The sequence below is a fragment of the Gymnodraco acuticeps genome, unplaced genomic scaffold (genome assembly GCF_902827175.1).
Source record: "Gymnodraco acuticeps unplaced genomic scaffold, fGymAcu1.1, whole genome shotgun sequence".
NCBI lineage: Eukaryota > Metazoa > Chordata > Actinopteri > Perciformes > Bathydraconidae > Gymnodraco > Gymnodraco acuticeps.
In genome coordinates, this window is record NW_022991001.1 from 326816 (window position 1) to 349153 (window position 22338).

At 42.9% G+C, this 22338-nt stretch overlaps 2 protein-coding genes across 2 annotated transcripts; both read right to left on the minus strand.

Annotated features, from left to right (window-relative positions):
* Nucleotides 1-1084: 1084 nt before the first annotated feature.
* Nucleotides 1085-9003, minus strand: LOC117559296 (XK-related protein 8). Its single transcript, XM_034235982.1, has 3 exons — nt 8631-9003; nt 7023-7210; nt 1085-2537 (listed from the first exon to the last, which is right to left on the minus strand). The coding sequence occupies exons 1-3, from the start codon at nt 8948-8950 to the stop codon at nt 1741-1743; spliced, it is 1305 nt and encodes a 434-aa protein (XP_034091873.1). The 5' UTR covers nt 8951-9003; the 3' UTR covers nt 1085-1740.
* A 1971-nt stretch (nt 9004-10974) lies between these two features.
* On the minus strand, nt 10975-22114 carry xkr8.3 (XK, Kell blood group complex subunit-related family, member 8, tandem duplicate 3). Its single transcript, XM_034236055.1, is given in 4 exon segments — nt 10975-13060; nt 20175-20362; nt 21456-21597; nt 21600-22114. Coding segments are annotated over 4 exon segments (1266 nt in total). The 5' UTR covers nt 21784-22114; the 3' UTR covers nt 10975-12308.
* Between the last annotated feature and the right edge of the window lie 224 nt (nt 22115-22338).

The window sequence follows — 22338 nt, forward strand, 5'->3', positions numbered from 1 at the left end:
TTGATTGGCTAGCGCTTGTAATGTCAGATTTGCATACGCGGGATTTGATTGGCTGACGCCTCCGTCGAGGCGGCAAAAGTAGAACATTGCTCTACTTTTGCAGCGAGCACCGCGAGAGAAGCTACGCTTTGCTCCCACAATGCAGTTCGGCGAATCGTGACGTCACCCCATTCAAAGTGAATGGGCAGAAGCGTTGAAGCGGCAACGCACGCCGCCGTGTGTAGGCTCCGTGAGAGCGAGGCGCGGCGAGGCGGCGCAGTTCCTCTCCACGGGCGGCGGAAGCGAAATGCTTGATGGGAAACGTCTCGCTGGTATCTCGAGCTGAGCGCTCATTGGTGGTTTTTACCACGTGCTGCTGATGAAACTCTCCAATTGGCTCGGCAAAAGTTTGTTGTTGTTTTGTGTCAGTTTTACGTCGCCACATCCATTCCCATTTTTCATCATTGTTCCAATGTTTATCATCATGAAATTAATATCTATATATTTTATACTATACTTGCACTGCTTACCGTTTTCATACTTTATATATCTTAGCATATTCATACACACTGTTCATACTGCTCACAGGCTGATATCTAGTGTATTCATACTCCTCACTGTTTATTCATCATTCAATTCATTCTATATGTTATTCTGTAGATTGTGTACATTACTTTTCACTTTACTGCTTGTTGCACTCCTGGTTAGAAGCTAAACTGCATTTCGTTGTCTCAGTACCTGTAATATGTGCAATAACAATAAAGTTGAATCTAATCTTGAGCAGGAACAAATGTATTTACTTAGTACATATCTGACATTAACGATTAAACACATGTGTGCATTCTTTATAAATGCAAACCGAGTCAAGCCGACTCCGGAGGTGGCGGTATGCACCTTAAAGTTGTTTGCAATCCGCCAAAAAACGGAAAGAAGAAGAAGACTAAACTGACTCCGAGCTGTCCGACTTCAGGCGAGCTTTTTGAGACCTCCCCCGGCTGCGATCGGCTATTCTCGTCTACTTTCGAGGCGAGCCGCAACACGTCTCAAACAAGCCTAATGTGATCACTATGTAACACTCGCAATTCTATTGGATAGCGCTCCAACACATTGTATGTGATAGGCGAAGAGGCGGGACATCTCTAAGCAGTTGACCAATCACAACAGAGCCGGCAAGCTAACCAATCAGAGCAGACAGGGCTCTGGTTTCAGACAGAAGGTGAAAAGAGGTGCTGCAGAGCTTTTTCAACATTTAAGCATGGTACATGTCACAGTAGAGGCACAAAATAGTCATATGAACCTGCAAATGAACACAATAGGATGTCTTTAAAGTTGAGCCACCCCATACCTTCCATACAGTCACTTAAATAGGGGAATGCTTTTTTGCACTAAGAGGAAACACATGGAACTATTAATAACTAGAAATGCACCCAGAGCACAGCCCTCTCAAAATGTAATAAATAAATAAAATAATTTGTGTAAATGCCCATGTGATTTGGATCACTTAGCTTAGCTTTAAAATATAACGCTTTCCATCATAGCGCATGCTACACACTTCCACCATCTATCGTGAACATCCGTTTTTAACAGCTTCATGTGCTTTGGTACACAGCAGAATGAGGCTACGTGCTTACAAGCAGCAGTCTAGGTTAAACCCATGAGGTTGAATCTGAGGATAATCAGGAAGCAGGTCCTTCTATCCCTCACAACCCCATGATGGTCAAGTCTGCATGACTCAGTGCGGTGGGGGTCAGGTGATGCAGGTCAGGAATAGAAGTTCTCAGCCAACTTCCTCATTCTTTTATTGCAACGTTTGATTTCGGGTGCTGGTTGGGCGGGAATGCTGCGATCTTCATCGTTTAGATCTCTAAACCTAACGTTGTCCTCCTCTAAATCATCTATGGACAGATCTACCACATCTTCAGAAGGTATTTCACATATCATTAATCGTTGTTCATCAACCGGGGGCCCTTTAGTGTCATCCCCTTTCAACTCCTCTTTAGACAGGTTTGGATGGTAGCACCGATAATAAATCATTTTAAAAACGAGACCAAGGATATAGACTGCAACAACAGTGACCGCAGCGATTACAGCATGCAGTTGAACTTCAAACAATGGTGTATCCGTGATCATCTTCCAGCACCACAAACTGCAGAGGACGGAAATGTCCACCAGTATGTACCCGTGGTAGACCATAGTCTTGTACCTCGTCCTCCCTTTCAACGCGTTAAACCAGTCGAAATACCAAATAAGGGCCACGGTGGCTCGGTAAAGCCACTCTCCGCAGGGGCTACTCATGAAGTCGGTCTTGGACCGCCAGAGGAAGAAGAACAGAACTAGCCAGGAACACAGGAAGTGGGTGAAGATGAAGCAGGGCAGCACGGAAGCGAAGAGGGCGAGGGCAGTGAGGCGAGAGGAGATGAGGAGCAGGTTCCACAGGAAGTACACCACCGATGAGATCAACTGCTGCTTCTCCTTGTCGGGCAGGAAGGAGCGCATGGAGCGATGGTACATGGTCACACTGAGGGCAATGGCTGACATTGAACCGACCGCCTTCAACACTGGAAGGAAAGAAGTTCATCATCAGAAATGCTTAAACTGACTGTTAATCAACATGTCTACTCTGGATAAAGAATAGAAAGTACTACCATATAAAGCTGGGATGGGCAGTTTAGTTTTGGGAATAGGGAAATAGGGAATGGAGGACCTTTGGAGGATACTAGCAAATGCAACCCTCTGACTTAAGCTATACGGCTAGCAATATAGTGCAACTTTTTCACTTTAAACCTTTCAAATATGGCTGGCAGGCCCTGTTGTGTCATTCGCTTTCACAGCAAACAACAGACCAAAAACAGCTATAGCTACAATTTACTATTTTCCAACATGGAAACTCTACGAGGGAGGCGTAGCAAAGAGGAGCAAGAGCTGCTAAATGTGTTAGCTGGCAGCCATGAGCTGACTGTTCACTGCAGGTGTCCAAAAGGATTGCTGAACTCCAGTTACAAAACCATCGCACAGGCAGGGGCGGATCTAGAAAAATATTCATGGGGTGGCAAGAGGGTGACAGGAGAATTTCAGGGGTGGCATCCCTGGCAGAAGTATATGCTGATTTAATCGCAGTGAAATCAATCAATGTTAACTTGGAAAGCCACAATATTGATATTTTAACTCAATAACATTAGGTGACATTATTGTGGCACATCAGTAAAGCCTTAAATATAAATATATAAGGTGGCAGACATCATTTAATGAATTTTAACTGAATGAGTTGGTTTCACTCTTAGACCAGCAGGGGTACCAATCCCTGCAATGCTGCAATAAGTACATTAATTAACTGTCTCATCGATGTTTGTCTGTATGAATATGATAATATTAACAATCATATTATTCCTATCAGCTGTCAATCACTGTTGTTATGATTCACATATTGATTTATTATTAAATAAACTATATATTTTGAAGGAGATAATGATGAATGCTCCTCAAGATGCTTGCTCACCCTGCTTCACATTTGAAAGACAAGTAATTACTATCATAAATCAAAATAATCAAAAGAACCGTTCAGCGCCCCACAACTTCATTGCAAACAGTTACAACCTGGACTTTACATCAGACAGAACACACATTAAAGAAGTGACTAACTGCATCAATTAGGGTTAAAAAAACGTGTATTTAGCTAAAACATATACATCGCTGCAGTTATTATCCAGTGTAAAGTCCTTACCTACTGGCCTAGTTAAATCAAAGTGGTTACTTTTTTTTGGCTGGGCAGTGTAGTTTTACACATCGTCTTATTTTTATCTCCCCCACAAAGAACAAATATTATACACGTAAGGTCATCATCTTAACAGTTTATTATTCTCATCGACTCATCCGTGAGCAGAGCATCAAGTTGGCATGCCTATAACAGCTGAATGTGGCGATTACCATCTTGATCAGCAAAACGCCTCCCAAACTTATTAAGATTTAAAGCTTTAGTGCGTTTTGATTCAATGCTGAGTACAGCCAAACTTGACAGGCTCTTCTCTGTCATTGTAGACCGCAAACAGTTGCGGCTCCAGAGTATTTGTGTTGGGTAATCTATGGTAGGGCTAACCCATACAGTGGTGGGGCTCAAGTCAGTATTTGCAATGTAATTACATACACGCCCTCCTTGACAGTGAAACGCCACGCGTGAGGTTTAGATTATTTCCCTGTCTCAATCCAAATTGAACTGTATGAAATAAAAAGGCACATTTGTCTTGTAGTGACCTGGAGCCAATCCTGCAATTTCCCTACAAGTGAAAGAGTTGACATGCTGAAAACCCAACCCCTGCAGGGGGGTCTGGGGGGATTCTCCCCCAGGAGATTTTTTTAAATACTAACATAAAATACACATTCTGGTACTCTCTTGAGAAGAAAATAAATAAATCTATTACTACACGACATATTTAAAAAAATGAATGGTATTTAATTTTTTGTTACTTTGTTCTGAGAGCTGAACCTGCTGCTCCTCACAGAGAGAAGAGGGAAGAGGCTGTGAATGACTTTACATTGTAGATAAGGGTGGATAGCCCCCATTGTTCTGTGTGTCAAGATGAAAGACAGCCCACGTGCACCTATCAATCATCAAACCGTGGGGTCTTATTTCATTACGTGTTGATTTCTATCAACACGTAATGTTGTATCGATGTATCGGGACTTCCTGCAACAACACCACGCCGTTATCGTGATTCTGATTGGCCAGAAGACATTATCAAAGATGTTCTATTGAGAAGACGATCACTACGTGACAAAAGTTTTCAAAACCGTTTCTAGTCTTCGGTATTCCCAGACAAGTGGCTACTGAAATAAATCTTACTAACTGCTGTCTGTGCAATTTACTCCGCGCGATTTGGCGGAATTTATTTTGCTTACCTTAACATCATTTTTCATGGTGGTGCTAAGCCATTTCTTGGTATGGCTGTCGCCTACCCCGGCCATACCCTGGCGCCACCACTGACCGCAAATACCTCATTCCTTCCGTCTACTTGGATCCGAAATGCTTCTCGTTTTGCGCTGTCCCCCGTTCAAATGAAATCGCCGCCAATCATATTTCCACGCTCGTTCCAGGGCCGGGGGAGGGGTTACAAGGCTCGCGTATTGTGCTGCATTCACTTGCACTCGGACATTAGAGATTTTCTCTCATAAATGTCCGATGAGCCACAACTTTTTTTTCAAAACAAAGCTGCCAACTGGGGTGGCAGCTGGGGTGGCAAGGCTTTTTTCTGAGGTGGCAGCTGCCACCCCGTGCCACCCTGTAGAACCGCCACTGCGCACAGGTAATATGATTTACAACAGAAAAGCTCACAGTATACATACATTTAAGTAGCCTACATTACATTAGCATCCAGTTAGCATAACATTAGCTATCTTACTGGATAATTGTATAGTTAGTGCGAATGCTGTGCAACTATAGTTCTTCAAATCTTCTTATTCCAACCAATATGTTTGCCGTCCGATAACTTCAGCATACTTTCAGCTACAGAAACCATTCAAAAAATATTCAGCCTTTTCAGCACATGATGGGAAACTTTCAACTTTTTCAAAATATTTCATACTTTTTGAAATATTCAGCTTTTTAAACTCTTTTTTTAACATTGAAGACAATGGGAGGAACCTTCAAATCCTCTTTTACCTACATATTGCGCCAAATGCTTCTCCTTCCACATACTTTCAGCTAGAGACTTCATTCCAACTTTAAAATGATCACAATACCTTCAGCTATAACAACTTGTTCTTTGGAATTTTCATATATGTTATACTTTTTGAGATATTTAACTTAGTTTGGAGCTTGGTAAAGAGGCATTCTTCAGATTTTAACATTAGTGTGTATTCAAACTTCACATGTGTGCTAACAGTCCAGCCGTGAAGACATCTACGTGACAGTTTTGAGATTTATTCAAATGTCGTTGCCATGGCAACACAATGCTCACCATGAAACACGGTTTTCTCAGAATTCAGGGGAAATGCTCCAAACGGCCCAAAACTTCACAGGTTTGGTAACGATGCAGCCATCAACACATCTAAGCGTATTATGGGGTTTCATCAAATGCCGTTACCATGGCGACAGTTAAAATATTCTGATGCTTTTCAAAGCCTTTTTACTTTATTTTCTTCTCTTATCACACATTCATTCACTACTACATACATCTGCGTACTTTATATATTATGATTGGAAAACAGTCAAAGTGTTTTTGGTAGATGCCTGAAGATCTGTGGTTAACTCAAGCTTAACAGATTTTGACGTTTTGTTCTACGGAATAAAAAACGTCAGAAAATACCACACTTGTGAATGTCTAAAACTTCTATGTGTCGTAAAAATGGCGGTTGCAAACAAGTCACTAAATTAGACTACTCAACATCATCATGCCAAGTGCCAACATTAGCTGTCTTTAGCTAGTGCTGGCGATGCGCAGCCATGCTACGATGTAATTTGTTTATAGCCTAATGTTAGCTTTTTACTTCTGGTGATTGCATTTACAGTTTAAAAAGTATAAAAGTGATGTTGATATGTGGAGATTAACCTGCTGAACAATACGTGAAAATATCACAAACAGATCTTATTTTCTTAAAAATTCAAGGGGGAAATTCCAGTGCTCTTCATCATGAGACCCTTGCGATGCTAACTTGCGATGCTAACTACCAGGTGGTCCTACAAATATACATCATCACTGCACCACTCTATGTGTGTGTAATGAATAACAGTTGATTTAATTCAAATCCTCCATTACCACTACAATCATACAAATCATATTTTGTAAGCAGGAAAGATATTTTGGATGTAAAATATGAATCTGAATTATAGCTGTGTAGGCTATAGTGTCAAAGTTGACATGTTTCTCAAAAATGTAGTTGATAAGAAAGGAATTATTAATTTATGTGAAAAACATTGTTCTTAGTTATGTTCCACCACTGAATTTGGTTGAACTGACCCTTTGAAGAGAGGAGGTTTTCAGTTTGGAGTGTCAAAATATTAAATACATTTGCATTTTTACTTCATAAATCTTGAGCCTAACACTGGGCACCTGTGATAGGGTCGAGTTGCCCTTGCAACATGATGGTGATCATGAGGACGAGTTGAGGCGCGCTCTCTGAAAACGTCTCTATGAGCCGAAGCATGCTCAGGTCATGGATCATGTACACTGCGAAGCCCTCTGAATCCTTGACCTGTGAGTATGCACTGCATAAAGACATCTCCACCACACCTGCATGCCTGAGAAGATAAGAGTGTGGGATTTAGAATACAGTTTTAAACCATTGTTCTGACAACATGTTAAACTCAATTACCGGTTATATTTCAGTCATCATTTATCAGCATTAAATTATGAACACTTACTATGCTCTTTTTCAGATTTCAAAACTGCATTTAGTGTTTCTACTGGGACATGTCTCCATGCTTTAATGTTCAGAAAGCTCTATTTGTCTCATACTGCCTGTGCTGCAGCACCTATTTTCATCCTCTGTCTGAAACCAGAGCTTAGACTCTGTTTTGATTGGTTAACCGCTAGAGATGTTCCTTCCTCTGGCCTATCATGTGCAATGTGTTGGATATCTAGCCAATAGAAGTGAGTGTTACATAGTGATGTCACTATGTTACCGAAGTAAGCAAGGACTAAAATCGAGGCGTTCAGGCAGGGGGGAGTGTGTGTGAGAGAAACTCCCTCTGGAGGGAACACAGGGATTGTATCCTTTGCAGACCATTTACATGCACTAAAACCTATATAACACACTACAGGAAATGGAAACACCTTAAAGTTGTTCTTAAAAGTAGTACTCTTTTAAGACATAACTTTTGACTTCTTTGTTGGTGTTTGGAACAAGGTGTTCCAAAATAAAAGAGCACTTTGTTGCAATTGTTTAACAAAGTGCTCTAAACAAAGTGCTGTATTAGCTACTGTACACAAGGACACCTGAACTACTCATGTTTGTAATATTCCATGAGTAATATTCAGAGGTAATCAAGCAATGTTATTGATTGAGTAAATCATAGCAGGAGAATATTTGATACTCCAATTATGTCCTTCTGTGTGTATATAAATAACACATTGTTCACACCACCCTAGCCTAGGTAGGAAGTGGGTTAAAGTGCAGTACTGTTGTTCCAATCAAGTATATAACCAGCACTGCATTTCCTGGAAATGGAATCTTTACCAATGAATAGGCGAGGTTGGAGATGTCAGTTAGAGATATTCAAACAGAAACCACTTCCTTCCCAGTCTTCAGATTCTTTACTAATACCAGACTGTAGAAATACTCAAATTTCAAGTAAAAGTACTGCATCAAGAATGGTACTCAAGTAGACCAATTTAAGTACAATAAGGAAAATATACATAAAGTATCAGGAGTAAAAGTACCCAATGCAGTACAAACTAAAATGTTATATTGTATATTGTAAAGCAAAAGCAGCAAATATTCACATTTAAGAAGCTGGAACTGTGAAATATTTTTGAACAAAAAACTTCTTGCCAAACTAATTTCTGTTAACCCACTCATGGTTTTAGTTACTGAAATGACATATATAAAGTGAGTTCCCTGCATTCACACCCAACTTATCACACTTACAGCAACAGAAGCAAATAGAACTGAGGCACTTTAAAACACACACCAGTACATGTATACAAGTGTTACACAACCTGAAGTAGATTCCCAGCTGGAGTACATGGAGTAGTTTCATGTGGCTGCGGCTCAGGCACTTCTCCACCTTTGTCTGGTTCATGGACTTCTCCTCCTGATCCCTCTCAGATTCCTCGTACCTGTACCACAGCCAGCTGAACGCCTGGACCAGCAGGGAGGAGCCCACCAGCAGCAGGATCAGGACGGAGAGGCTCACATAAGACTTTTCCTGGTAGAAATTCACCACGGCCAATACATCCAGCACTATGTCCACCACTAAGAACACCAGGCCCAAAAACATGAGGGAGATGTCCAGGGGGGAGAACTTGAACTTACCCATAGTGTCTGAAAACTAAAGATCACAAAACTAGAGTGGCTGCATACTTTAGGACAGCTGTTTGACAACTGAAAGTAAAGAGCAACGGTTCAATGTTCAAACGCCCTGTGACCCCTCCCACAGGACAAGCCCTCCTCGGATTACATAATACCATGTTAAAGGCATACTGTAGTTATTTAAGCATGAAAATCAGCTCACAGTGAAAGCTAGCACTAATCAGATCTAAAGTACTCCTATGTGTCTGTTACATTACTGTTAAAAGAATACAAATAGATATTAATACAATTATATTAGGGTTATTAATAATGATTTTTTTTTAAATCCAACCCCATTTGAAGGTGTCTTTTATTAAATGAAATATGAGTCTCTTAAAATTGTAAATAAGAAATAACAATTGTTTATAGCTTTATTAATTGAAATGGTATGGCTGTTTTTTGACATTCTTAAAAAGACATTTTCAAAAAACATCTTCAAATTAGTAAGAAATTAGGGAATGCTTGTTTTTCTAATCTGTCACCAAAACGAATCTTGTTATTAATAGAAATTATAATAGCTTTTGAGGTAGCTAATGTCCTATCTTTAACAATGGCAATAGTATAGGTGATTTAACAAACAGGAAACGCATGTCAATAAATAACAATTATTTTAAAAGTCTGTCACCAAAATGATTATTTTTTAATTCCCTTCTGATGTAGCTATTTGGTGCCATTTTCATTCATTGGAATGTTACGGCTAATTGTTTTTTTACATTCTTACTAAAGAAACGTCAAGCAAACGAAAAACAGATAGTACAACATTGTTACCACTTTAATAATTGCACATGGCAAATGAGGTAAAACATTAACGACCAGTTCAGACCTTGACTTTTGGTTTGTTTTTGTAGGATCTGCAACATGAAGTATGAACATTACAGAAACTTACTGAAAAGAGCATGTGTGTAAAACAAATCCACACTCAGGACCCCGAGAACACTTCAATAGAACACAAACAAGGATACTGACATTAGGCACAAGTGACATTTAAATAAGCTAAACAAACACTGGATGAGTTAACGTAACACTAACATGATGTCACCTGTACTTCAATATGCACTAACAACTCTTCTTCGTGACATGTGAAGGATTAACACTTATTTTACACTTTTAGTATAAACTTCGCCTAACCTGTAGTTCGCACAGCCCCTCGAGATCTTCTCGCTCTCTATGACGAGAGAGACTGAGAGAGAGATGAGAGATAGAGAGCGAGAAGAGTCAGAGAGAGACGGAGCATGAGAGAGATCTTATGAATGCGAGTAGAGCAGCAGAGAGTAAGAGAGAGAGCAGAGAGAGAGAGAGTAGAAGAGAGAGAGAGAATGAGGAGCAGAGAGAGAGAGAGAGGACGAGAGAGTATGAGAGAGAGAGTAGAGAGGATGAGAGAGAGAGTAGAGCAGGAGCAGCGAGAGAGAGAGCAGAGAGAGAGAGAGAGAGAGAGTAGACGAGCATAGAGCGAGAGAGCGAGAGCGAGAGAGAGAGAGAGCGAGAGCGCGAGAGAGGCGAAGTGCGGCGAGAGCGATGAGCGAGGCGCGAGCGAGAGCTCGAGCGCGCGCGCGCGCGCTCGACGCGCGTCCTCGCGCGCGCACACGACACACACACAAGCGCGCACACACACCACACGCGCGCTCACCACACACACGCTCTCGCACACACCACCACGCCGGCGTCACACACACACGGCTCGCACACACACACACCACACTACACACACACCACACACACACACACACACACACACACACCCACACTACCAACCACACACACACACACACACACCACACACACACACACACACACACACCACACACACACACACACCACCACACACACCCACCAACACACACACACACACACCCACACACACACACCACAATTATATAGCTGTTCTGGGCTTTCAGAAATCTTATCATTGTTTTTAAACGTTTATATTTTGTTACAAATAAAAATAGAAACCGTTTGTAAAAAAAAAATAGAACAAATGAAATGTTCCTAAGATGTATTGTGGAAATACAGGGTAGTAAAGGCATATAACAAGTCCGTCCCAGTAACATGTACACCAATTTCCTCAATGTTGTAAATATTAACAATCCAATCTATCAAATAAAAAGAAGCCTTCACTTTTAGAAGTTACCTAATAAAATGACCCCCAGTTTCAAGTACAGTTGAGAAATATGACCATGAGATTATAACACTCAGAGTTAATACTGTGGTCAATTCTAGAGCGTGTTTATCACACTGTGGCAAGGTTGCACATCACTGAGAAGGGCTTGGCAACAGTTGTTTTATATGGTATTTGCATCAATGTGATGAAGTATCTGGATTAGTACAAATAAATAAAAATGGCTATATCGCATTATATATTCTGATGAATGTACTGATATGAAAAGGATAGAGTGCTGCAGGAATAAGTCTTCAAAAACAGGAATGAGTCAGCATTTCCGTACCATGTACCCCTCGTGGTGTTGCTTATGGATTTTGAATTAGTTTAAGGTTAGTTTAGAGGAAATAAGCTTGATAGCTTTTGATGTTTTGTTCATAAAAGACGTCTTCGTAACAAAGCCAGTTTAACAAAGCGCCCCAAAATATCAGATCAGGTTATCTACTGTACACGGGGAAACCAGGTCTACTCATATCTGAGTCGCACATTATAAAAGGCTACTGTTCAACTAAATCCCTTTATATGTAAATAGAAATGTTTTCATGTTGCTGCTGTCAGAGACATTCGAGAGTAATGAGGTCATTCAAACAAAAATAATTGATCATTTGGAATGGAGGACTTTTCAATGGCATCAGTAGTTTATAGGGTTTTTGCATCAATGTGATGAAATATCTGGGTTACTAAAAAAGGTATTTAAAAAAAAATAGGTGTGTGCTAACAAGATGCTAATTAAGGCGTCAGACATTTTAAGGGACACTTGAACGTCATTATGTGATCACAGTCGTGGTGATGCTGAAGTCATGTGACTGTAGTGTAGTTGGTTTGAAGCTTTTTACAACGTTTATAATGTTAGCATTTACGCTTAAATGCTTGAAGACGAGATAATTTTTACGGAGAATATCTTGCTGGGAAAATGAGTTGGCATGATAAACTTGTTTGCCACATAGCAAACATAGCCGTTGGCCCTTGCAGAATGATGGCCTCCAAAATACTTAATCCCTGCAGCACTCTATTGCTTACTCCTAGTTTCAAGTATTGTAATTGATCTAGTATTTTCAAATTATTCTGAGCACCTGGTGAGATTACAGCACAAATAGAAAACAGTAGATTATTACTTCCTATCACTACACCATCAGTTCACAGATGGCTGTGACAAACAAAAAGTCCGATATCACAGAGGTGATGGCTCAGCTCTTTTAGGGCTATCAGGGTTTTTAACAGCTCCTTTCTCGGAGTAAAAATGAGCTGCATGGCAGGCCATCCGTTTGTTGTGTAGTTTGGAGGACAGGGCACCGTCCTGGATGGAAAATTCTTTCAAGGGCACTTCTGCATCAGGCAGATCATCAGGCAGCCCTGGCTCCCTCACCAGGGGCCTCCACAGCTTGGGGTGGAAGCAGCAGTAGTAGAGGGTCTTCAGGAGCAGTCCCAGGAGGTAGATGAAAGGCAAAGCGATGAGCAGAGCCAGGGCGTACGACTCCGTCTGGACAGGGTCTCTGTAACACCACCAGGTGGCCAGCAGGATGCCTCCGTCAGCGGTGATGAAGGTGTGGTAGATGATGCTCCTGCCTCTGGTGCGTCCCTCTGCCACGCTGAACCAGCTGAAGTACCAGATGAGCCCCACGGTGGAGCGGTACAGCCACTCCCCAGCCGGGCTGTCCATAAAGTGGGTCTCCTGCTGCCAGGCCCAGCTCACGAAAACGAACCACTGCATCAGGAAGTGAGCGCCGATGTACCCCGACAGGACCGAGGCGAAGAGGGCGAGGGCCGCCACACGTGGGGCGATTAGCAGCAGGTTCCACAGGAAGTAGATTAAAGAGGAGCACCAGCCCTGCTTGGCCTTGTCTGGGAGGAAGGAGCGCAGCGAGCGGTGGTAATCCACCACCATCCAGGCGATGGAGGTGGTGGAGGCAGCAATGCTCACAACTGCAAAAAGAAGAAGGTAAAACAATCAGTGGAACAGCCAAGAGGAAGTTAACTCATATGTTTGTTGTTTGTTGACCTGCCACAACACAGATAGTGTGTTTTATGAGCGTAACTGTATCACTTTATTTGATATCACAGAAAAGGAAAGAAATTGACACAATCCATTACCCTAACCGAGGGGTGCCCAACCAGTCGATCGCGGGGAGATTCCCAGTCGATCGCGAGATGTGTCTAAAAATAGAACAACAATATTCTGTTTTATCGTTAATGTCCTATAACATAATCTTCCTGTGCCAGAATAATGCACTTGAATGCATCAAAGCTTTGTGATTGGCCGGCGTGACCCCATGTGTCGGGGCGTGGCTGGTGGGCAGTGGGCACTATTTCGCTGACGTTGTCCGTGTCAACAGGAGTGACAGTCCGCACACACACAAGACCGCATTTATGGCAGAAGCAAAAAAGCCCAAAATATATAATTCTCAATCCGAGTGGGAGGATGATTATTTTTGTATCTATTCCAATTTAAAGTCCATCTGTCTCATCTGCAATGCGAGCGTGGCTTTATCGAAGAAGGGTAATTTAGGAGCGACATTTCAAAACAGTGCACAAACGCTACGAGACGGAATTCCCTCCTAATTCTGCCCTATGCTCCCAAAAGGGGAGGGGCCTGAAAGGACAGCTAAATGCACAGCAGTCCATTTTCACTAGGCCCAACAACAAGAGCAAGGCTGCTACCAGAGCATCTTATCGTCACGTTCTTGCGAAACACATGAAGTCTTTCAAAGACGGCGAAGTTGTGAAAGAAGCATTCCTGGAGGCTGCCGACGCGCTTTTGGGGAACAGTAAAAATAACAGTAGCATTTCAACAGGTTTTTGATATAATAAAAACTCAAGTTAGATACCGTTATTAATCAGCTGTAAGTTTTAGTTTGTTTGAACTTATTCATTATAATTATTGTTTACAAAATGCAAACATTAAGATCCGTTCCGTTTAAATTGATTATAGTCAATTATCAATTCAGGTTAAGAAACTAGTGTTGCTTGCATCCTATTTTAAACGCATTTCTTTTTATAATCTACTAAAAATGCAACAAAAAAAGGGTTTGATTCTATTAATTTTGTCTTTTTTATTGCACTTTGGCAGCAGATTCCTGTGCAGCTTCAGATCTGAGTTGTCTTATTAGTTAGCCTAATTTATACTTTTGGAGCAACACTATTTTTATATAATGGCCAAGAAAGGGTTCAGTCTTTTCTTTTTTTCCTGTGTCATATGTGGCAGCACTGTTCAATGTTTCTTGAAAACATGTAGTATGTGACGTGTGAATAAACTCCAACTCTGTATTAATAACACTGTTGTGTAACTTCACAAAACTAGGGCCACCAGGGTGGGTGGAGGGGGTCCGGAGGACGGGTTTGGGCTGACAAACCCAGGAGCACAGCGGAGGACCCGGAAGGGATCTCGGGCGGACGGCCCGGGGGCAAGGCAGAGACCATGGAGGGGGTCTCGGGCGGACGGCCCGGGGGCAAGGAGACCGCGGCTCTCAGGGGGCCGGGCTCGGGGCGAAGACCGTGGCACATCCGGGGGCCGGTCTCGAAGGAGGAAGACCGCGGCTCTCAGGGGGCCGGGCTCCGAGAGCGAAGCAGGCCGGCGATTGGAACAACCTCCGGAGGACGGGGCAGGACCCCGGTTGTCGGCCGGACAGGAAACCGGAGCCGGTGGGGACAGGCTTCGGGAGGATCCCCCACGGAAGAGGACTAGGAGTTGGCAGGACCCCCGGCGAGGGACAGGTGACGGTCGGGACCTCCAACGGAACAAGACATGGAGTTGGCAGGACCCCCGGCAGAAGAGCAGTCGGCGGGACCCCCCAACGGGACAGGGACATAGGGTTGGCAGGACCCCCGGCAGCAGAGAGTAGTCGGCAGGGCCTCCAACGGCACAGGGACACAGGGTTGGCAGGACCCCCGGCAGATAAAGCATCGGCGGGACCCCCCAACGGGACAGGACCAGAGGGCTGGCAGGACCCCCCGGCAGGAGGAGCAGTCGGCGGGAACCCCAGCGGAACTTTATTTATCCAGGTAAAATCCCATTGAGATCAATGATCTCTTTTTCAAGGGAGACCTGCAGCAGTAGGTTCCACAATAGGGTTGGCAGGACCCCAGGCAGGAGAGCAGTCGGCGGGACCCCCAACGGGACAGGACATGGAGCTGGCAGGACCCCCAGCGGAACTTCCAACGGCACACGACATAGGGTTGGCAGAACCCCCGGCAGAAGAATCGTCGGCGGGGCCTCCAACGGCACAGAACATAGGATTGGCAGGACCCCCGGCAGAAGAGTAGTCGGCGGGGCCTCCAACGGCACGGCCTCCAACGGCACAGGACATGGAGTAGGGACTTGAGAGGGGACTCGAGAGGTGACTTGAAAGGGGACTTGAGAGGAGACTCGAGAGGGAACTCGAGAGGAGACTTGAGAGGTGACTTGAGAGGGGACTCGAGAGGGAACTCGAGCGGGGACTCGAGAGGGGACTAGAAAATGGACTAGAGAAGGGACTAAAGAAGGGACTTGGGAAGGGACTAGAGGAGGGACTGGAGAGGGAACTAGAGAGAGGACTAGAGGAGGGACTAGGGAAGTGACTAGAGGAGGGACTTTAGAAGGGACTTGAGAAGGGACTATGGAAGGGACTAGAGTAGGGACTACAGGAGGGACTAGAGAGGGGACTTGAGAGGGGACTTGAGAGGGGACTTGAGAAGGGACTAGGGAAGGGACTAGGGGAGGGACTTGAGAAGGGAATTGAGTAGGGACTAGAGGAGGGACCATGGCTGCTGGGGCCGGAACCAGGGCCGGAACCATGGCTGCTGGGGCTGGAATCCTGACCTTGCGTTTCTTTCTATGCTGCCTTGAAGCCATTAGGAGGCTCAGAGGTCCTCCAAAGGCCAGACGAGACCCAGCAAAAGGGTCCTTGAAAGGAGCCTTGTTGGGAACTGTGGCCGGCAGGGGGCTAGCATGCCAGGGGCTAGCAGGCCGGGAAACAGGTTTGACCTCAAAGCTACCGAAAAAGTCCTCCACCCACTCGGGTAGTAACTCCTTTAACCAGGGCCTTGGGGTTACTTCTTGGCGTGCCGTTGAGATAATTGACTGCCTCTCTTCACTACTGGAGGCATATCGACCGTAGTTTTTAAAAGCACATTAAATTCTGTCAGTCTGCTGGGTCCATCCTTTGGTTGGTTGGTTCTGTTACGGGTGAGCGAAGCAAGCAGGACCCAAATGCAGATAACACTGAAAATACCTTTATTTCAAGGATACACTGACAAACAGAACACTCCCCGGTGAACACAGTCACAGACAAACGACGAACCAACAATGACAGACAGAAAAAGAGAACTTAAATACACACAGGACTAATCAAGGAAACAAGAGACAGGTGAGGAGGGAGGAGAAAACACAGGGGCACCAGGTGAACACAATCAAGAAAACAGGTAGGAGGGAACACACACAGACAGGAAACCAAAGACAGATCTAAACAAGACAAAACACAATGCAGACAGAAAACCAAAGACAGATCTAGACAAGACAAAACACAACACAGACAGATCGTGACAACAGCTTTCATGCTTAAAACATAACTTGGTTTTTAATTAAAGAGGGATCATATACGAACAATTATAACGGGTTAGGGCAGTGGTTCTCAAACTTTTCTGTCAGGCCCCCCCTTTGGAGAAAAAAAAAAGTCGGGCCCCCCCAACACAAATAGTCAGGCTCAGTAGCTCAGGTAGCTTGACGTTTCATAGAGGGTGCTCAAACATTTAGGGTTCCCATTAATGTACCGGTCGCTACAGTGGAATTTTCTACTGCAACATTCCCCACGCATATACACAGTGTACCCGCGACTGTTACAATGAAGGCTCGATAATCAGCTTAGCAGGGGTAAAGTGCTATTTTATAGGTGGTGTGTGACCTTCACATAGGGGGGTCCGGGGCAAGCTCCCCCGGGAAGATTTCATTTTTAAATATTGAAGTTAAATGCATCAATCTGGTGCACTTTGAGAGCAAATGAAGAGATCTATGGATACATCTCTCAACACGTAATAATACTGTACTGCATCATATTATTTTCGAATCAATCATTTTTAAAATTATGTTTTTGTTTTTTTTTGTTTTTTTTTTTTAAACCATTTTTCCTCCTGGTCTCTCGCGCCCCCCTGGCATACCTCTGCGCCCCCCTGGGGGGGCGCGCCCCCCACTTTGAGAACCACTGGGTTAGGGTGACGTAACCCTATTACAACAGAGATCAACAACCTATAACAGGGCCTATCTACAGAATGCAGCCTATTCAATACTATTCTTGTTTAAGAATATGAGTAGGTCTTAAATACCATCAGAATGGCAGACCAGGAATCTGGACACTGCTGGAGGCAGTGTAGTAAATATTATGGCCGATCATTTCCACATATTCTGGAACTGTCCAGTAGGGTTGGGTACCGAGAACCGGTTCCAACATTTCGATTCCAACGGCATCATTTAGAAATATGAATTTCGGTTCCGCCTTTTCGATGCCTGAGGAAATGTTTCTCGCCTGCTCTCCGTAGCCTACTGTATGACTGCGGCGGCGTGGGAAATGTAGCGTTTGTACCCAGCGAGAAATGGCGCTGTATGTATGTATGTATGTATGGCGCTATATGGCGCTGGATAGAAGAGTTGCGACAATGGAAGTCCAAATGCTTGATCGTCACGTTCTTTCTATCTATATGGCGCTGGTTGTACCTACACTTCCTACAGCGAGCAACTACCCATGTTCGCCTAGGGCGCCAGATCTGTGGAGGCGCTGCGCTGACAGCTCTGGGAGAAAAAAAAAATGTTTTGACCGTTGGGGCTCAATCCTAATTTTCGGCCTTGATGTAACAACATTCATAATTAAGTAAATGTAACACCCTTTTCATCCCGGTTACACTTTTCATTTTCCCTGTACGATGGGCGCTGTAAGTGATGAAAATGGGGGATGTTGGCTTATCTGGCGCCCGCAGCTCACAGCCAAAGTGAGAGCGTGGGAGCGAGCGAGGGAGAAAAGGAGGGTGCACCGGTACCAGCGCTGTTGTTATTAGCATCTGGTGCTAGCTGCTCTAACGGAAGAAGAAGATGTTTCTACAATGATGTGGAGGGAGAGTCCTCTCCAGTCCAGCTGATAACTACAGCTCAGTGAGGTAAAGGACTCTGAGTGTTTAGATAGTTCACTTTAGTCTAAGTTATCTCAGTGGGTCTCAAACGTTTTGATTACAATTTATGTAAACACATATTTCCAAGGCACTCCTTTATAATTATTGGGATAAAACAGGTTTGAAATAATTCCAATGTATACAATAGGACAGTAAACCAGACATATCGTTTTAAACTGGAGAGATAAAAACATATGCATAAATAAAATAGTAAAATAAGACATGAATGAACAACAAAAATAAAATACGTTACATGTATTTGTTATTGGCTATGGTAGGTTATTGCTTATGTTCACATACTTATTTAATTATTAAAATGTAAACCGATCTTTTTCATATGGGTGTTTAGAGTTGTACCCCCCTAGATCTAGTCTCTAGTAATTCTGCTTAAAGTGCACCAGATTGAAGCATTTTACTTTAAAATGTTCAAACATTTCTTCCCGGTATGCCTGAGAAGGCAGATATGCTTGTTTTTCTCAACAAGAACTGTTCTTTAAAAGTTGCACTGTTGTAGCTTCAGTGGTTCTCAGGTTACAGTTACATAGCAGTGAATATAAACAGACTGATTAATGTGAATATTACTGTAAACTAACCTGTGTAAAAGTTTCTCGAATAAATGTAATTTCTTTGGTGGAAGAAGCATGTATCATGTTTTTACCCTGCCCCTCAAAGAATCGGAATTGAGAACCGTTAAGAACCGGAATCGAAAAGTAGAATCGGAATCAGAATCGTGGAAATTCAAACGATACCCAACCCAGTGATCAAACCCTATTGGCAATCTATAATAACGGAAATAAATTCAATTCTTGGCTTTGAGATTCCAAACAGTTTTGATGGGATTTATTTAGCTAATATACCAGTGGAATTTAGTGTTCGGGACAAGAATCTTCTTAAAATATTACTGGCAGCCAGCAAAAAGGCAATTACCAAAAAATGGCTTGTGAAAGATCCACCAACAAAAGGAGAATGGATAAACATTGTAAATGACTTGTTTCGTATGGAGAGGCTGACTTTTTCTCTAAGACTCTGTAGTGAAAAATGTGACAATACTGGTCCAAATGGGTTTTGCACATGAAGAGGGGGGGGTCACATAATCCTGAGATATTTCTTTTATTTTGCTTTACTCCTTTTGGTACAATAGTCTATAATTCTTGCATAACTTTGCTACTACTGTATGTTTCACACAGATTGGTTGTGAACCCGTTGTGAGGGACATCTTCCCATACCACAAGAATAATTGCTGAGAACATATTGATGATGGATTACAGTGACATACAGTGACCTGTATGTTATTTGTTGTTTCCTTTGTAATGTCTTAACAACTTAAAAATAAAGTATCGTTCCAATTGACGGCCTTTTGTTTTAAGTTGGCGTAGTTCAGGTGTAAACCAAGGAGCAGAATGGGTTTTTAAAGGAGCCAGGGTATTGAGCAGACTATGAAGATTGTTTTTGTAATGAGAAACCAGTTCATCCGGCGGGGATGAACAATATATGCTGGGGAGGTTGTCAATGCCACTGGAGAGTGTAGTTACATTAATATCCTTGACGTTGCGGAAGGAAATAACACGGGAAAGTTATGTCTGCTAAAAAGTTGAAATAACGAGGAGCGGCAGTAATGCTTAGTCATGTTTTTAGGTTTTGCTATGTATTTCTTCCTTTTTTGAGAGTAGTGTATGTGTTTCACAATTTCAATATGATGTTTTTTACAAGGATCAGCAAAGCAAAGTGCATTCATACAAATGTATTATTAACAGCTCAGGTGATTAAGAGAGGGAAAAAGACTGTTTCGGATTGTGTCAGGAAAGACTCAAAGTTGCGTAATACCTAATAGAAACACCATCCTCTATTGTAGAAGTTTGCTTCTGCTGTGAGTTTAAAGAAGTAACTCATACTAGAGAGAACTCACACTGTACAGTCCGGGTCTTGTTTGTTTGCAGCATGACGTAGATCATCAGAGTGAGCTGAGGAGCGCTCTCACAGAACGTCTCGATGAGTCGGAGCATGCTCAGGTCGTGGGTCAGGTAGACAGCGTACTCCGACCCCTCCGCTTTCCGCCACCAGACCCTGAAGCCTTGTCGTATGGCCGAGATGTGCCTGCGTGAATGAACATGTTTGAACAAAACTGTGAGTGACAGAAAAGACACATGGGAGAAGATGAAGACGCATAACAAACTTAGCAGTTAAGACTAATGGTGAATAGCAGCAATCTGTCATGATGCATTAAATGACTGTGCTTTTCATACCTCATTCATTCATTACTTGTGTAGTGTATGCATTGAGTTCTTTTATGAGGACACTGGATTTACCAGTTGCCACACCTGACATGTTTCATTTATGGTCACTACACATGTCCCATTTCATTACCTACTTGCCTGCATGAACTATTCTGTAGGAATGTCCAGTTGTTTAACAGGTAGAGAGAAATACTCCTACGGTAAAGGTTCCTGGGCCCAGTGTGCTTTATTGCAGTTTTGTCAGGATTAAAGAGTGCTTGCATGATTAAGGCTGGGGTGTTATACTTTGTGCAACCTGTTGTTGAAACACTTTCCACATCTTGAGAAACCAGCATTACATTTACTGTCACATTTAAACAGGAGTAGGCTGTTTGGATCCATATGAACTTATATATTTGCTATGAGGTTTAACCAACAATCAAGTAATTAGCCGCATTAGCTCTGCATTTTATATGATATAATGGGTTTAAGTAGTTTTACTCCACTATAGTTAGGAAGCTTACATCTTCCTTTTAACTAGACTGAATGGATTCAAACTAAACTTTGCATATTCAGATCTTTATTACAACATAAACCAAGTAACGTATAATGATGTAATATTATAGACGCAGTAATATAAGGTACAGTTGACCAGCCATTGTACAAGCTCCAACATTTCAAAAGATAAATTAATCAATAAATAAAAGAGATCCTGTTAGTAATGAGTAAAAACACTATTATTATTACATTAAAAACACAACATCAAGTTTCAAAACATTTTTGATGTAATAAGATAATATTTCAAGTAGGTTTCTCATTATAACAGAACACATTAGCTTTCACACTTTTTTGCATTTTCTTTAGTAACATTTTGTATTAAAGGACTTTTACTTTTAGTGGTTTATATTAAGACTACAGTAGTTTTATTTGGAATTAGAGTACTTTTCCACTACTGCACACTTGTTTTAGGCTACCTGCAAAGGAAGCCCAGCTGCAGCACATGAAACAGGCAGGAGAGCTTCACTCGGTCCCCGAACAGCACGGTTCCTCCTCCGGTCTGCACGCTGCCGAACCCCGGCAGCTTGCGGTCATACTGGAACCAGAACCAGCTGAACATTGGACCACGACCGACGACAGGACCATGAGGCCGACCAGAACCCCGAACCAGAAGATGTCCCCTCGGCAGTAAAACTCGGTGGCCACCCACACGTCCGAGCCCCAGTCCACCAGGAAGGTACACACTCCGATCACAGAGAAGGCGAAATCTATCCAAGAGTACTTTGAAAAAGTCGCGCGCTCCATGACCGTTTTTGTCAGTTAGCTAGTTGACCAACCAACAGACCAACTGTTGCTGCTTAGCTAACATTCGGCTAACGTCCTGTACCGTTATTTCCCTCCCTGAGCGACTTCACGTTCTTCAGCCCAGTGAAGAAAAAAGTTGCAAAAACTTTCATGTTGAAAATAACAGCGTAAATTCATTGAAATATCCTCTATTAAAACGTTGAAGGCATTTAAGGGAATCTAAGTGTGTTAAAAATAACTGGCACATAAGAAGAGCTGCTGGTGTTTTGTCCGTGTCGTTGTTAGCCCCGCCCACCGCGGCTCATACGTGTATCGACCAGTCTCGACATGTCGCAAAAAACCTCACCGCGTGTTAGAAAGATCCTGAAAGATTAGATGATCTATCTCGTGTCGTAACGTAGATAATATATAATGTATCACATTCTTATAATCACTATTCACTGAGGGAATGTTGTATGTTACTAGAATATAGATCATGCATACATGTGTTGGTTCCATCATTTTAAATGCAGTAGTGCACAGTAATTTAATCAGTGGAGGCCTGCAGGCAGACTC